This window comes from Spermophilus citellus, assembly GCF_964194105.1.
Source record: "Spermophilus citellus genome assembly, chromosome: 18".
Taxonomy (NCBI): Eukaryota; Metazoa; Chordata; class Mammalia; order Rodentia; family Sciuridae; genus Spermophilus; species Spermophilus citellus.
In genome coordinates this window covers 20,560,127-20,576,692 of record NC_138200.1, presented here as the reverse complement: position 1 = coordinate 20,576,692, position 16,566 = coordinate 20,560,127, and the positions used below count along the sequence as shown (strand labels likewise).

General features: G+C 47.2%; 1 protein-coding gene across 19 annotated transcripts in view; it reads right to left on the bottom strand.

The window, feature by feature from the left end:
- Positions 1-16,566, bottom strand: part of LOC308637471 (uncharacterized protein) — a 160,780-nt gene that overhangs the window by 118,344 nt on the left and 25,870 nt on the right. For 13 of the 19 annotated variants that reach the window (XR_014019604.1, XR_014019606.1, XR_014019611.1 and 10 more), the window contains one exon: positions 2,937-3,063. The exons of 5 other annotated variants lie outside the window; for them this stretch is intronic. Coding sequence is in view for 2 of the 14 variants with exons in the window: in XM_081273838.1 (XP_081129964.1) it covers positions 2,937-3,063 (127 nt within the window). In the remaining 12 variants the exon portion in view is untranslated. Of the gene's footprint in view, positions 1-2,177; positions 2,436-2,936; positions 3,064-16,566 lie in introns of all 19 variants that reach the window. One more of the 19 variants, XR_014019616.1, reaches the window with a different exon arrangement.

Below are 16,566 nucleotides of genomic sequence, written 5' to 3'. Positions count from 1 at the left end.
TTAGATGTGGCCCCAGAGCCTCCAATATGACCCACACTAGGGATAACTCCTCTCTGGACGTCCACATACTGTATTCATCTCTCCATCTACCCACTCACATCAAAGATGCACTGACCTCTCTACCATGCCAAGCCAAGGCAAAACCAAGCCGTGGCAAAGTCACACATGGAATATCCCATATTGTCAAGACAAAGCTCATAATATGTTCTGGCAAATCTGCATGGCACAACCTTACGGTTTCCAATGACAAAACTGTGTTGTTGTTGTTTTCCTTAAGCAAAGAGTCTTGCGGACCCTAACATGGAAGAGTTTTATGTCACCACCATGCCCTGCCCATACCCCCTCAGCACTCCTGTTCAAGTGAATGCACCGAGGGCCTTCCTCCTGCAAGAATGCACCAGAGAGTCAGCGCCCCCACACCCCCACACACACCCTGGGCAGCCCTCCACCAACGGCAGATAGGAGCTGGCGGCTTAACGCCAGGCATCTCCTTCAGTCGGAATGATTCAGTCTGGAACTTCTCTCTCCCTAAGTCCCCAGCCACTCCACAGAAACCTATATCAGCTTCTTTCTCTTCCCTTCCCAGACCAGATGGGACAGGGTCAGAAAGACTGCGGGGATGAGCCAGAGTTCTCCAGAGAAACAGAACAAATAGGCTGTACCTATAGAGAGAAAAAAAAAAATGTTTTTCTGAAGGAACGGGTCCACTTGATTACGGAGGCTGGCAAGTCCAAAATTCACAGGGTGCACCTGCAGGGCTGGAGACCCGGGGAAGAGTCACTGTGTCTGAGTTAGCTTTTGCATCACGGTGACCACAAGGCCCAGAAAGAACCACAGAGAGGAGGATGAGTTTAGTCTGGCTCACAGTTCCACAGGTTCAGTCCATGGTTGGCCGGCTCCACAGCTCTAGGCCTGAGGTGAGGCAGTTGAAGAGCATGGCAGAGCGAAACAGCACAAGACAAGGCAACCAGGAGGCCGAGACAAAGTGAACTCTGCTTAGCAGGGACAAAATCAAACCCAAAGACATATACCCAGTGACCTACAATCAATGATGACCAACCAGTTAATCCATTTCAGTGGCTTGGCCACTAATGGGTTCAGCTCTCATGATCTAATTGTTTCACCTCAGAATATTCATGTCTGACACATGAGTTTTGAGGGCCACCTCATATCTACCATACTGTCACAGTCAAAGGGTAGAGGCTGTCTGCTGGCAGAATTACCCCTTGCTTGGGAGAGATCCATCCCTTGTACTTTCAAGCCTTCAACTGATTGGACAAGGCCCACCTACATTAGTGAGGGTAATCTGCTTCACTCAAAGTTCATCAATCTAAATGTTAATCTCATCCAAAAACAGGCAACCAGCAAACTCAAAGAAACATCCAGAATGATTTGGACCAAATATCTGGGGACCGTAGCCCAGGCAAGGTGACACAAATAAAATTAACTATCATTCCTCCCTCCACCATCCCCTACCAGTGTGTCCTGAGATCACCACTCCAAGAAACAACCTGCTCTCCATTCCTGTAACAGGATCTGATCCTGGGGAAACCTAACTTAAGGACATTGTATTTTTAGGATAGTTATGATTTGGAAAATAAATGCAGACATATAAGTTGTCATTTGTCTTTCAAAAGCCCAGTGGCCCGAGAAAGAATTTGGCCCAGAGTTTGGGAACCGCTCTATCACAGGTGCTGGTGTTTAATGCCTGGAAAAGCCCACACCGTCTCTGAGGCAGTGTAAACACAGATGTTTCCAAAGTCATCAATCATGATTTCAGAAAGACCACAGCATTCCTAAAATGACACAGATCTGGGGACCCTGCTGCCAAAGAAATCCCTTTTCTTTCCTGCACACATCCTACCCTGAAAGTTACAACTATCCTGGGTAGATAAAGACTCTTCTCTGAAACCCATCAGGGTACCCAAAGCAGCAACAATTCCATCTTAAAACCACACCTTTATCCAAGGGCTTAGAAGATGTTCCCAAAAGAAAACACTGTTTTTTCTGACATCCCTAAGAATACAGGGTCAGATCCTATGTGGCAAGACGGAACCAAGGGACTCATGGAAGTCACAAAGACAATTTCCATCTCGGAATGCAAATTGCCAAAAGACTCGCGTTGGGTTGCGTCTCAAGAATCCCCCGCAGTCATTTGTCGCATCACAAGAACCAACCTTCTGAAGTTGAAGATCATCGCCTCCTCCTCTTTTGATTTCATTAGCAGAGATCGGGTTAATAAAAAAGTTTAAAAGTTGACCGGCTCCCCCTGGAGATTTATTAGGCCTCCTCCGTGAGGCTGAGCTGGGAATGGCAGCCGACACTCTCCTCTCTCCAGAGCTCCCTCTGTCATCTCCCTCTGTGGTCCCTGAAGTCTGCCAATTAAAAACCTCCTGGATGACATTCTGCTGCTCCAGTTATGCACACATAAATCACTGTTATAAGAGAAGATTGTTATGTTAACCTTCGCTGTACAGCCCTTTTCCTTTTGTGAGAAATATGAAAAAACATTCATTTGTCTGGCACCAAAGAAGCCATTTCCCAGCAGATGCCTGGGAGGCCCCCGGGGTGTCGCCCCTTCCTTACGGTGACGTCGGCGGTGCCTCGTGCACCGGGAGGCATTACTCAACCCGAAACGGCGCAGCGACCAGGCCATAAACCAGGCAGCATGACGTCAGAGACAGGATGCTCTGAAATAAATGGGGAGCTGGTTCGATCTAGAGGAACATTTTTCCATGTTTAACCAAGCAAAACTAGACACATTACTGAGCCCACAGTCTCAAAGGTCAGTTCGTAAGGAGACCAGCGCTGGGGAGGGGGAGACCTGGCACGTTCAACGGCTCTGGAAGGAACCCCCCAGGTGGCTGCAGATTCACTGTCAGGACGAGGAGCTGGTGTGCAGCAACTGTGACTTCGACTTGGACGTGAAAGATTACCTCCTCGGGCTGAGCCCCTGCGAGCAGGCCACCGCTGTAGATGAGGGTCAAGGTGGCAACCTGGGTGTGGTCACTCATCTCTCTGCAAATCTTCATGCACCAGTCACAAAATTCCCTGGAGATGTATCTGTCGTGTGCCCCAAAGCAAACAAAAACAGAAAGGGAAATATCAACCACAGAATAAATATTAACAATGTGTTAATTTCTTATATCTACGTGTTAACTTTAGAATAAAGATGATGTATATTCGTTGAAAGACTTTAAAACATCTGGGTATGCAATTGGGCGGCTTCTCATTATATTCAATCACATGGGATTAGCTAAACTAAGAGTAAAGTACCCCCAGCTGAGGGCTGGGGTGACCTGCCATTTGGAGGCAACCAGAAACCAGTTGTCATGGAATGTCCAAGTGGTGTCACCAGCCTTGGTTAAAAAAAAAAAAAATCTGACATTCAGAGCTGCAACTCAAAGACACCCAACTTTGTGGGCCAAACTAAATTAATTAAAAACACAATCCTGGTGATTTCCTGTCACATCACATGGATCTAAAGGAATTAAATATTTCCCCCAAAAAATGAAATAATGGATTGAAGGAGTTGGTGGAGAGGGGACAGAACACAAATTTCACTTATTTCACAGTCAAAATGAAATTTTAGTCTAGTTCCCTCCAGAGCAATCCACTTGCCCTTGGAATATCGATATGTCCTGTAAAGAATGTTCTGAAATAACAAACCGCACCTGTTCCTCTGAACTCTCGGCACAGAGTCATTTTTTACATCTCGTCCTCTTGTTTCCTGTTTTTATCCCCCTTCAAAAGATGAAGGCGTGAGATGCCTTTCTCGTTAAACTTGGATGACCCGCCCCCCCGTGCCCCCCCGCCCCCCCGTGCCCCCCCGCCCCCCCGTGCCCCCCCCCGCCCCGCCCCGCCCCGCGTGCTTGGGACATGGAACTTTCAGTGCTGAAACCTGTGATGTCCCAGGCAAAGGGAGAGCTGGGTCGCTTCCTTTAAGCAAACATTGAAATTTTAGTTTGAGCTGCCAAAACATGATCTCTCCACCCAGTTGCACTGTTTTGCAGGGGCAGACATGAGAGCGTGTTCTGCAGGCAGCGGGAAGCAGTCCTGGCACAGGCAACCTGAGCACTGCCTTAGTGTGGTCCCTTTATTCTTTGGTTAAAATATGTAGGAAGAATTAAGAGTTTAGGACCAATATATCTCAATGCACTCTTCATAAGAAAAAAAAAATGCAAGTTTAGGATTTTGTGAGCTCTATAGCACAAAGAATCAATAGTGTGCCATCTTTTAAATACCTGGAATGCAATGAGCATCTGCCCACAAATCCAGTAGGTCTCACACGTCGAAACACCATGGTGTGACCCACATCCCTCATTCACCCTCTGGGGTTTCAAAGGGAGATTTTGATAAGGCTCCATGGGGGCATCACCATTAAATCATCGTTCTTTTTTTTTTTTCTTTATACTTTAAGTTGATAATAACTGAATCCCTGAATTTTTCACTAATCTCTGATCCAAATTAGACTTTTCATTCTGAAAACATTTGGTCGGAGGATAGAGAAAAACAATGAGGAGAAGGAGGAGAAACCAATACTGAATGCCTGCCATGTACCAGGCATTACACTAAATGCCCTGTGCCCTATGACAAGGTCTTCTGTGGGTGCAATTTTGTTGTCACCTAGTACTTCGTCTCCCATCATTCTCCCAGCAAGTGCACCCATTCTGTCATTGCCCTCTTCCCACATGGGTACCCTGAGGTGCTAGGAGAGCCTCGTTCAAGAATATGCCAGAGCCCAGCTTGCCCCAGGTCTGATTCCAGAGACTGTTTTCTCAACTACTCCCCCTCCAGTGACACTTGAGGTCACAATTCCTTGACCCTTTTTTGTTCTCCCTACCCTTCCCCAAACCACGGGCTGCTGCTAATGGCAGAAGACAAGCAAACAGGATGGAGAAGATGGTACCATGCAGATAACCACACACCCACAAGAGGACAGCATGGACCGACCACCTGGGATAGTGGTGCCCTGTCCACGCTGAGATGGGAAACTGGAGCTTATTGAACATGAGCACCTGGGACATTCTGCGCAGAGCCAGGCAGAGCTCCTCGGGGAAACACTTGTCCCATGAAAGCATCCACACAGATGAAGCCTGGGGAGGATGTGCCATAGCCTCCTTATCTCTCTTTCCTTCCAGGCAGCCATGGCTGACCACCCCAGCAGGGAGAAGCCCATGAGCCCTTTCACTGAGAAAATCCTGATGCCCATGGCCATCTTGCCGCAGCAGGGTGGGCCAGCACGCACTCGGTCTTCTCCTTGCACTTGTTTATTTAACAGTTTGGACCTTGCCTGTTCAACCTTGAAAATATCTCAACTATGTATATACTGTGTTCTGAAGTGCTTCCTCGGACACTATTTATTAAGTCACTTTGATCTAATTCATCACACACAAAAATCTCCAGCAAGTACCCAGCGTCCTTTTGGTGGTGGGTTGGGGGGGGGGGATGCGGATCACGTGAAGGTAAGAAAAGGAAGCATAAGCCCCCATTTCCCGTGGTGGCTCGAGCCGTTGGTGCCACGGGTTCAAAAATGTAATTAAAAGAAGACTGTCGATTTCACCGTTGTCAAAACGCCACGTCACCCCCTGAAGGAGAGGCGCGCTTTCGTCAATTTCCCCAACCTTGCCAAAGTTTCGGAGAGACCCTTCACTTTATAAATCAACTCACAGCTTAGAACATCCTGGCAGCCCCTTCAAGGAACCGATGGGAATGACAGGGAAAGAGAGGATAACCATCATAGCTTGACTGGATACAGGTGTTTGCGTTTACAGACGAACCACAAACGCCTGGATCTTTGACAGGCGTTGATGCTATCAGTGAATCGCAGCTATTATTGGCTCCGGTCGCCAAGGGCTGGGGGGCCCTTCCCTTAGCAACATCTCCGAGGCTGATAACATTTGGCTGAACTTTTCAGATCGTAACCTCCCTTCTGACTTTCCGCAGTCAAACCCGCCTAAACTGATCAGAAGAAGAGACACGCAGTGAGAAGACAAGTAAAATATTATTGACTGCACTGTTTCATGTCTATTAGGAAGAAAGAGCAAAGAAGGGAGGGAGAACCTTACAGCTTGACAGGCTTCAAGATAATCAGGGGAGGAATCAAGGCTGCACAGTAACCCTCAGTGAGGCTGGAAAACCACTGGCTTACAAGAGGTCATTGTGCTGTGCCAGGAACAAACAGGGCGCCGGGCACACAGGGCGAAATTGCATTTCTCCACGGGATCCCTGCTCCTCTTGGCTCTTCCTGCAGCAAAGTAGGGGGTAGGAGACAAAAACGGGGAGCCACGTGGTCCAAGGAAGAGGAAGGTCTTCCTCATCCTCACCCCCAAAGGCTTTGGTTTCTGGATGCAGCAACACATCCTGGCCTCTCTGTGCACCCAGTGCCTCTTTGTGCAGGGCAGAGGTGGGACCTTTAAGGTCAGGCAATGCTGCCGTTGAAGAATTTGGCTTTGGCCATCAGTACTTTCGATTTGCATTTTATTTCCATGCTCCTTGTCCTGCTGCACCAGAACCGACCTTCTTCCTTCCTCAAGGGCACGTCCTGGGTATGTGCACACAGGCTACAGTGTGTGTTGGAGGGATGGTAACCAGGAGGGGTCCGTTGGCCCTGAATGACCCTGAGATCAATTGCCAATATCTCCCGGGATTCCACAAATGAGACATTTGGTAGAAGACACGCTTCCCAGTGTCCCAAGCCCACTGGGGGAGACAATACACCCTGCATGAAAACCAAGTTGCAAGATAAAGGTCACCATCTGGGGCAGAGGTCAAGGTCTCAGACCCTGACTCAGAAAACCAAAGAGTGAGGCCATGCTTAGCACTGGCCATTTGTCCTTGCCCAGTCCCACACCCATTTATACTCAGCCTCTGGTTTCTTTGTAAGAGCACTAACAGATACTGCTCAAGGAGGTCCCAGGAAATCCACACAACCTTCGCCATCACCCTGTGGGTATAATGCTCCTCAGGGCTCTCTCTTTGGAGGCAGAGCCTATTTTTTTCCCCCCTCCAACATGCTTCTGCTCTGTACTTCAGCAGCCTTGATATAGGAAACACTTCTCTAGTGGTTGTCCACAAAGCATCATCCTTTAGGGAAAAGCCTAAAGGGAAAGCCCTGATGTCCCTGGAATCATGTGGCCTTGTCAACTGGAGCTTCCTAGCCTGAAGGAAGAATGGGTGGAATGGGATTTCCCCAAAACACCAGGAGAGAGGGACCTAGAATCAGAAGACAGCAGTATTGGGAGGAAGCAAGTCATCATTTCTTATTCTTTATTCCACAGACGGGGAAACTGAGGCACGGGGCAAGGAAGTAAAAAAGAACACTTGGGTTTACACGGTCAAGGTAAATGCCCCTGTGGCCCATCCTGCCTCACCACTGCCTCACGTTGTGCATTGATGTATGCACCTGTCCATGCTCCAGACATCCCGAGAACAGGGTCCCAGCCAGCAGAAGCACTCACCAACTGCCTAAGACCTGGCCAGGCTCTACCAGCTGGACCTGGGTCAGAAACTCTGGGCCAAAGAATCTGCACCCCTGTATCACACAGGGTAAACAGGACCTGCGGTTCTCTTCCTCGTACCCTGACCCCTAACCCGCTCCCATTCCCATGCTCTTACCACCCTGCACTTCCTCATTCCTAATTTCTCCCCTGCTCATCACCCTTCCAATCCTTACCAAAGAGCCTTCTGTAACCCAGGTTCCGTGGCATCAAGCAGTGATAATGGGGAGGATCATAATCATTTATTCAGCATCGCCCTGCATAAGGTTCCACTTGGATCATCCAATCCCTAACACTCTGCTTTGCCCGATGGTACTAGTCACCCTGTCGTGGAAGCAACATCATTACTCCCGTTTTAAGGGGAAACCCAGAAATCATACTCAAGTTCACCCAAGAGAGTCAGGATTCGGACTAGACTATTCCTCTAGTTCAACCCCTGCCTATAACTGCCCCAGGATGGTGTTGCTCTATCACTCCAGGGGTAGCTGGTCTCTGAATTCTTACATCCCATGGCCACCTGTCTGTCTACAGCAGCCTCTCCTCCCAATCTCCAGTCATCCACCTTCCTGAGTCCCCTCTTGAGCCCCTCTTCTCTGCTCCCCTATTCCACTTAGCCCAGGATCCACATCGATGCCTCTGAACTCACTACTGCCCATTGGACACTCAGTTCTCTGGCCTCCTCCATCCTTTCCCAATCCTTAATATACAAATATTAACCCTGCTCACTCCTCCATCTCCCATTTTAATCCATAAGATGATGGTGTCTCTTGGCAAAAGATACAGCAAGGGGCCCTGTCCCTTTTGGGGTCCCCATCTCAGCTGTACCCTTAGTCCCCTCCATCAGGGCTCTCTTGAGCTCCCTCATTCATTCCTCCCAGTGGCTCTTCCCTGCCCCATCTTTACACCTACAAAGTCAGCACCATTCCCAGCAACACCTCCTTCCCCCTGGTCTCACCCACAGTCATGTTGAAGACCTACCTTCCCACCCTGCTCTCTCCAGACACCCACAGTTTTCTCTTTCCTCCACTTCAGTATCTCCATCACCACTGACCCAAAGCTCTCCACTCGAAGACCAAGTACCCTTGACACACAACCTCTCCCCTGTTCCTCTCCCCTGCTTGAATCATCATGACCATCCCCTCGCCAGACCTAATGGATTCTTCTCAGTCATCCTGGCTGGACATCTCTGCTACAGTTACCACCTGTGACCATTCCCACCATCTTGAAACTGTCCACCTCCTGGGCCTCTCTGGTTTTCTTCTTACCTCCCTCGGTTCCATCCATTTCTTCCTCATTTTCCACCTGCCCCATGATGAGGGTGGCCCTCCAGGCTTCCACCGACAACCCACCCTGTTTTCCCTCCACACACTCCTCCCTACTCACAATGTTAACTGCCACCCCAGGCGCCAGCCCAAACTCTTCCTACAGACTCCAGGCTTCCATCCAAATGGGTTGGACATCTCCAGTTGCCTTCAGCCAAAAAATGTGTCATGATAAGGACCCAGTGTCTAGGATTTTCTTCATGGTGATTTGATAATGGGGTTTCAGATTACAGCCTGGCTTCCTAGGGTGAGTGACCATGAGGATAAAGTGTGCTGTAAATGCCAACGGGTGCATTTCCAGGTCAAGGTCATTACATTTCTCAGAGCAAATTAATAGGTCATTCCCCCCAGCAACTGCAGGTGATGAGAGTCTGTCTCTGCTCTGATAACCCAGGTCCTACCAAGGATGTGACCTTGGGATTTTGAGGGAAGAAAAAAGCCATCTCCTCTCCTGTGGTACCATGTGGTTGTTTCCATCTGTCCATTGCTCTAAGCTGATTTCCCCTTGTGCCCATTCTCACTGTGAACCCTCGATTTAGAGGAGTAGAGGGTGGATGAAGGGCCAGAACCAGCCTCCAGCTTTTCTGGCCTCCGCATTTCCAGTGTACTTAGAGGCACATGTGAGCCAGTCCACTTATGGTGCAGGGCTTTCATTTGCATAGACTCCACGGGGAATGGGGTGACCACCAGCTCCTGTTGTAGAATGCCATTGCTCTGGACTCAAGGTGAGAACATCATGGAGGAAAGGCATGATGGAGGATCTTTGCTCACCTTGGAGAGTGGTGATAGGTGGCCACTGAAGGGACACCTCCTTAACCGGTTAGATGCTACTCAGATCTCACTAACATGGAAACAACACAGACATTGCTACTCATGCTGAACCTCTTGGAAGCTCCATGTGGCCTGGAAACACAGAGGGCCATGGAAGGAAGGACAACCAGAGTGCATTCAGAAGTGCCCTCTGTCACTCACTGGCTGGGTGACTTTGGGAAAGTTTGTCTGAACCTCAGAATCGTTATCTAAAAAATATTTTATCACAATCCCACCCTGCATCTCACTGGGTTGATTCAAGCCTCTAATGTGCTTATCCTCTGAGGGACAGATGATGTAGGCTGCAGGGATGGAGTCTTCCCAACCCTTCCCTCAGCTGTCCTGACAGGATTCCCTGTGCTGGTCACTCATCCATTACCCGCTCTTTCTCATCCTCCAGACTTGAGCTCTTGAGTCTCCTCCTCAGAAAGGACATCCGCCACCCACTCTAGGTAGCTGCTGTTACCTTCTCAATAATTGCTCCATTTTATTTCCTAAAGAAAATATGAATAGCAATTTATCAACAACTGGAATTTTAAAATTTATTTATTATATTTCTTACTTGTTTATCAGCTGATAGTTCAAGGTCATTTTAGCCACTAAAGTAGAAGTTCACTGGCTCATAGTAAGTTCGCAATAAACATTCAATGAATTGCTAATGAAGGGAATGATTGAGTCCACTTTCTCTGCCTGAGGCTAGGTGTCATGGCTGTAGAACCTGATTCCTGGTTTGAGGTTCTGCTTCTTGTCACCTTCTTCCCAGTCACTAAGGAGCCAAGTGCCTTGGCTGCATGCATTTCCATTTATTTCAGGGAACCCAAGACAGCTTCAGTCCTTCTCTAGGCTCTTAGTGCCTTCAGGAGAGTCAGACCTGAGTACAGTCCCGGAAGACCCCACTGTCAGTCTGTCCCCTATAGACAGTGATAAGTCCTCCATTGCAGATATGAACACACCTTGTCTCTGAAGGAAGTTTCTTCATTGCCTTCTTGAAACAGTGGACTCACCACCAAACAGAGCTGAGAGTTCTGTCTCCTAAAGCCAAGTCCAGGAGCAGAAACAGGCACTCATCCCTTCACATAGCCTTTTTCCTCCCCAAAATGGTGAGGAAACAGTTATATGGTTTAGATGAGGTGTTGCCCCCCCATGAAAAGTTCCTGTGTCCATGAGGAATGTTCCAGAGGCGAAATGATTAGATTATGAGAGTGATTAAGCTTATCAGTGGATTCATCCATTTTGATGAATTAGTAATTTGAACAATTACTGAGTTGGGTGGTAACTCTAGGCAGGTGGGACACGGCTGGAGGAAGTAAGTCTCTGAGTTGGTGCCCTTGGGGATTATATCTTGTCCCCCTAGCTCTTCTCTGTGTGTTTCCGGGAGCAAATGTCCTCCACCATGCCTTTCCACCATGATGTTCTGTCCCACCTTCTCTCCAGAAAAATGGAGTCAGCAGACCATGGACTTTACCTCTGAAGCCGTGAGCCCAAAGTAAACTTTTCCTCCCATAAGTTGTTCTTGTCAGGTGTTTTGGTCACAGCAGTGAAGAGCTGACCAACACAACAGGATCCGACACGTTCTTTGACATGTGCAACAAATGCGATTCGTGCCCGTGTCATTGCTCCCATCTTTAAACACTGCGTGGAAGTTATGCCCAAACTCCTGGCTGGATAGAACCCTAGACCATCCATTCGGTGCCCTGGTCACCCTTTCTCTCTTTCTGGACTGTGAGCTCTCAGGGGCTTAAGTTTGGGGCAGCTCTTTCAGCACCTTGGGCACAGCTCGCTTGCAGCCAGTAGACCAATGAGCCACTTTATTTGGCTAAAATATATATTTATTCTGCAACTTGGCCATCTAGAGGAAGGAAGAAAGAAGAGAGACCGAGAAAGACACAAGAGATAGACAAAAATGGAAGGAAGGAGACACACACACCCAGGAATGGAGAAAAGGCATGAGAAAAAGAAAAATGGAAAGTTAGTTTAAGAGAAACACCATCCCCAGGGCTGCATCCTCGTTCCCTTGGCTTGTAACTGCCCTGTCACAGCCCTGAGATGCAGAGGGGGTAAACATGGGGACCGTCCAGATACCAGTAGGCTTCGGGAGCAAAGGATGGGATTTGAACTCTGGTGTGGTCCAGGGAGAGAGCAGTGGACCCTTGGAGGCTCATCCTGCTGTCCCCACACACTTCTGAGTGATGAGAAGAGTGGACAGGCCACCCTTGAGGCTTGAATCAACCAGGTGAGATGCAGGGTGGGATTCTGATAAAAGCCCCATAGATAAGGATTCTGAGAGCCAGACAAACTTTCCCCAGCTACTGAGTGTCAAAGGGGGCGTCTGAATGGAGGCTTCCTTGTTACTCTTCCTCCCACGACCCTCTGTGTTTTCAGGCCAGGATGGAGCTTCTGAGAAGTGCAATAGTGAGAAGCTGTGGCCATGCATCATCTGCATGTTCATGACATACACCAAAGGCAGCGATGTTGAGAGCTGTGCCAAAAAGAGTCATACATAGAAGCAGAGGAAGATTAAGGGAGAGAATTCGCCAAGATCTTTCCAGAAGGGTTATTTTTTCACATGAGGGAGGGAGGGGATATGAACGGAAGGTTAAATGGTACTGTCCAATTGGTCCAAAGGGTCTAAAGCCTTAAACAGCATCCTGCCATCTGCCATCTGCATTGCTCTGTGCTATCAACTATACGAAGCTTCATTCTACTCTGAAGACCCAGAAGCACAGAAGTAGAAAAATTGTCCTCGGATGCAATGACAGTCATCAGAGTAATGTCACCCCGAATCTTGAAGAAACTCAGGTTTGCCTAGAAGAAACTTGGACTGTCCTAGTCCTTGGTCAGAGATTTACCAAGCTATCAGAGGAGTTACCCTTGTCAGGAATCAGAACAAAGCTCTCCTGGTCCTTTGAATAGACCCCACTCCACCCTGACCTCCAGAGAAGCCAGTGACTCCCAGTCCCAGGGAGAAGCCCCATGATTCCCACCTGATGGGTGGGCACAGGAGTTCTCCGATTTCCTCCACTTCACATCCCTCAGAAATCTAAGGAAGGATGAGTGTGAGACTTCAAGTTTCCACTGCCATCTAGGTGGACCACACCAGAGTTCAAATCCAGACATTTGCTCCAAAAGCTCTCCCCATGTTTGTCCCCTCTGTACCAAAAGCCAGCGTGTTTTTTAAAGGGATTTTTCATAAACACAGACTCCTTCAACAGCAAGTCTGAATTTATAAACAGTTACTCTTATTCAGAAAAGCAGCAAGGAGCAGTTTTATATAAAAGTTACATCTCCATTTAAGAAAGAATATATAATTCCACATTCCACTGTCCCTCGAACTTTATTCCCGTTTATGTAGATCTTAATACAGTTATATAGTCGCGGGGCTAACGTCCCCTCCGGATGGTAATGAGGTCCTCTCGAACCCTTTAGCTGCTATAAAGTATGCAGAAGTTAAATGCACAGATGGAAAAAAATTTGTCTCAATTTTATACTTCTGCAAAATGGTAATTTTGTACTTAAAATGTACAAGATGGATGTTCAGAAATATAGGCTGATAGCCTAAATTATATTTGGTCATAATTTATGTAGTACAGTCCCAAAGAGATACAAAAAGGCAGAGCATAATTTATCTGCTGGAATCAGTGATAGCTTTGCTAAAACTCCCATTTATTCCATCCCCCATAGTTTTAAGCAGCCTCTGTCCTCAGGGCTCACTCTATTTAAGTTCCCCATACTGCTGTTTGATCACATATTGTAGTCTATAATTTGCCTATCATCCGAAGCAAATTTAGGTCCCAGAAGTTATGATCTCTACATAGCAACCACTTTATTTGGTAAATGCAAAATATTTATAGCAATATAAAAACCAGATGAAAATAAAATTTCTATAATCATTGGAACATACACACTTTATCATTGGAGCTCATAAGACTATTAGTGTAGGACTAGCATGTTGCCTAACACAATTACCTTTGGACACTCGCTTGAATTTGCTGATGCTTAGGAACCAGAGAAACTTTTTCTCCAGCATCCCTTCCATCTTGTCAATAGGAGGAAACATCCAGGCACAGGCTCCAGATGTGTTGCCCTAAGGAAGATCAGAAGACAATGACCAGGTGAGCCACCCTTGTGCCTCAGGTGTGGGAAGGAGTTTTCAAGGAGAGAGAAACCACTTGGTGAGGGCACTTCCCTGGACCGTTTTACTCCTTAGCTCCCAAAGAGGTGGAGCAGACCAAGGAACACCTACTATCATGCCACCTTTGAGCCAGTCAATGAATTCCTGCATTTATCAGATGCTGTGGCTCCTTCTTTGAGCTTCCCTCCACTGCTTGGCTTTCATACCTCCAAAATATATCTCCAAAATGTTCCTCGCAGTCACTCAGGCTGTTGTGGGATGCAGTCCATCAACAGCTCCTCTATAAAGCAACTTGTTCTTCAAAAAAATGTGGGGAGAGGCTTAAAAGAGGTGGAGATGAGCAAGCCCCCAACTGAAATGAGCAGTTGAAAACCAGAGTGGGTGGACCCCCTGCAGGGTAGAGCTCATCATTCCTACATGATCCACATCCAAAAGAGGAAACTGACCGTCCAAGAGGTCACCCAGCAGAGTAAGTGGTACAGATGAGACTAACACCCCAGGACAAGACCCTATCCAAGCCAGCAGTCTCCCCTATTGTATTTTGCAAGGAGGGAATGCAGGACTCTCGAGTTTTTCAAGGCATCTCTGGGGAGATATTGCTTCTTTATCCTCAGACCTCTCTCCACCCACCTCGGCCCCCTTCCATCCAGCCCTCAAGGCTGCCTTCAGCTCAGTGAAGATGAAATAAAGCCTCAGATACATCTCTCTGATAAAAACTTCAACTGAAGCCTCATATATTTTGTAGATACTAAAGATCTCATGGCTCTTTGAAGACGAGTGTTAGTATTAATCATCGTGGTTGTTCAGATTATTTTCTCATTTTTAACATTGTCCAAACCCTCCTACCAAGGAGCCACCATCTCTGTGTCGTAGGCAGCCAGACCCTGTGCGATGCCCGACATGTCTTTAGTCCCTTCCTTCTTTGCAACTGAGTTCCAGCTCCAACTCCCAAAGATTTTTTTTTCCATTTCAAAAAAAATTGTCCCCAAATATGGCTTAACCAGAAATCACCTGAGCACTTATTTGAACAGAATCCTGCTGAAATCCAAATATTATTCTACAATGTCTTCTTTGAACATTGCTTTTTAGGAATCACACTGGAAGGAGAGAGAAAGAGACAGACAGAGATGGGGACAGAGAAATAATATGATGACCCCAAATGAGAGAAAGACATTTAGGCAAGTCTATGGAGAGGAATGTTGGTTTCATTTGCCTGTGGCCTATCAATCAACATAGCTCCCCATACTTGGGTGGACAGAGCAAGGATCCCCGGCCTGTACACCCATTTGGTAAAACAAATCCAAGAGGACAGAAGGGCAGAGGAAATACCTGGGTCTTAATTTTCTCCTGATTCTATGATTATTTCAAAACCAGTTATAGGCTCATAAAGTAACAGAGTGGAAAGGAAACCCAGTGCACAAGAACTGTTCATTTTACAAGGAGGGAAACTGAGGAATAAAAAATAGAAATAATATAACAGTAAGGAGAATAGGAAGGTCTTTGTTTGGGTCTCTGTTGTAACGTGTAAGCAAGGTGTATGACACCCAAAGGCACTAAGTATTGCAATCAGTTGGGATTTCAAAGCTATCTGACATGGAGAACCATCATGACTGGTCCCCAGTCCTCCTCTGGCCTAGGAGAGAAAGACATTTAGGCAAGTCTATGGAGAGGAATGTCAGTTTCATTTGCCTGTGGCCTATCAATCAACGTAGCTCCCCATACTTGAGTGGACAGAGCAAGGATCCCTGGCCTGTACACCCACACTGGACACTTGGTTTGCACTTAGCCTCAGACAACCCTGTGAGTGGCTCCACTGAGATTAAAAGTAAAGGCCAGTTACTTTCCCAAGGACACACACAACCCAACAGAGAACTCTAATATATAATGTTCCCGATGACTTTAGAGGGAGGAATTTCTAATGATACCTGGGGGAGTAGAAGACAACGTTCCTGTTGAATCTTGCAGCATGAGATGGTATTTGCATGCAGCAGACAGTTTCCAAAGACTCCAATAAATATTTGCACAAAGACCATAGTCCAAGGAAGGGACAGATGTGCACAGGCCCAAAGGAGAGAGGCTTTAAAATCCACAGGAAGCTCCTCTCCAAGTGTTCAGCAAAGGGGAATAGCGGTTCATTGCTTTCTCAGGACACATGCAAACCAGCCCTGCCTCCCAGCCACCCCACAGCAAAGAGCTTTTGATGGGCAATATTACAGAGTGCTGGAGTGAAAGGCACCACATAAAATCAAATTCTCTTCTATTTTAAGTTGAGTGGTGCACCAGTTCAGCTTTAAAACCTAATTTCTTAAAAGTTTCAGAGGGGGGGAAAAAAATGTTCCTTTGCAATTGGAATCGAGTCCACATAAATTAACAAGCCAGCTCTACGTATCCATCTTTCAGAACTTTCCTTGATTGTTCATTTTAATCAAGCGGCCCACATTCTTTGACTTTTCATCCTTCACTGCCCAGAATGATGCACTGCGGCTACTGATGACACACAAATGTTAATTTTGTTCAAGTTCAAATATCAGCCAAAAAAGGGCCTATTTTAAAGACTGGTTGGCAAACACCGGCTGAAAATGAGGACGGACTGAATCAAACACCACCAAAGAAATTCAGGGGAGGGAAAGCCGCGGCCTTACACTCGGAAACTCGCAAGGTTTCATCTCTAGGTCCTCAATCTCTCCAAGGCCAAGAGTAGAATCATTGATTTCTACAGCTGGAAGGGAACTCAGACATCATCTCAGCCCTGCCCAAGGTCATTCAGCCTGGTGGTGGAAGAACTAGTTAATCCACATGACCA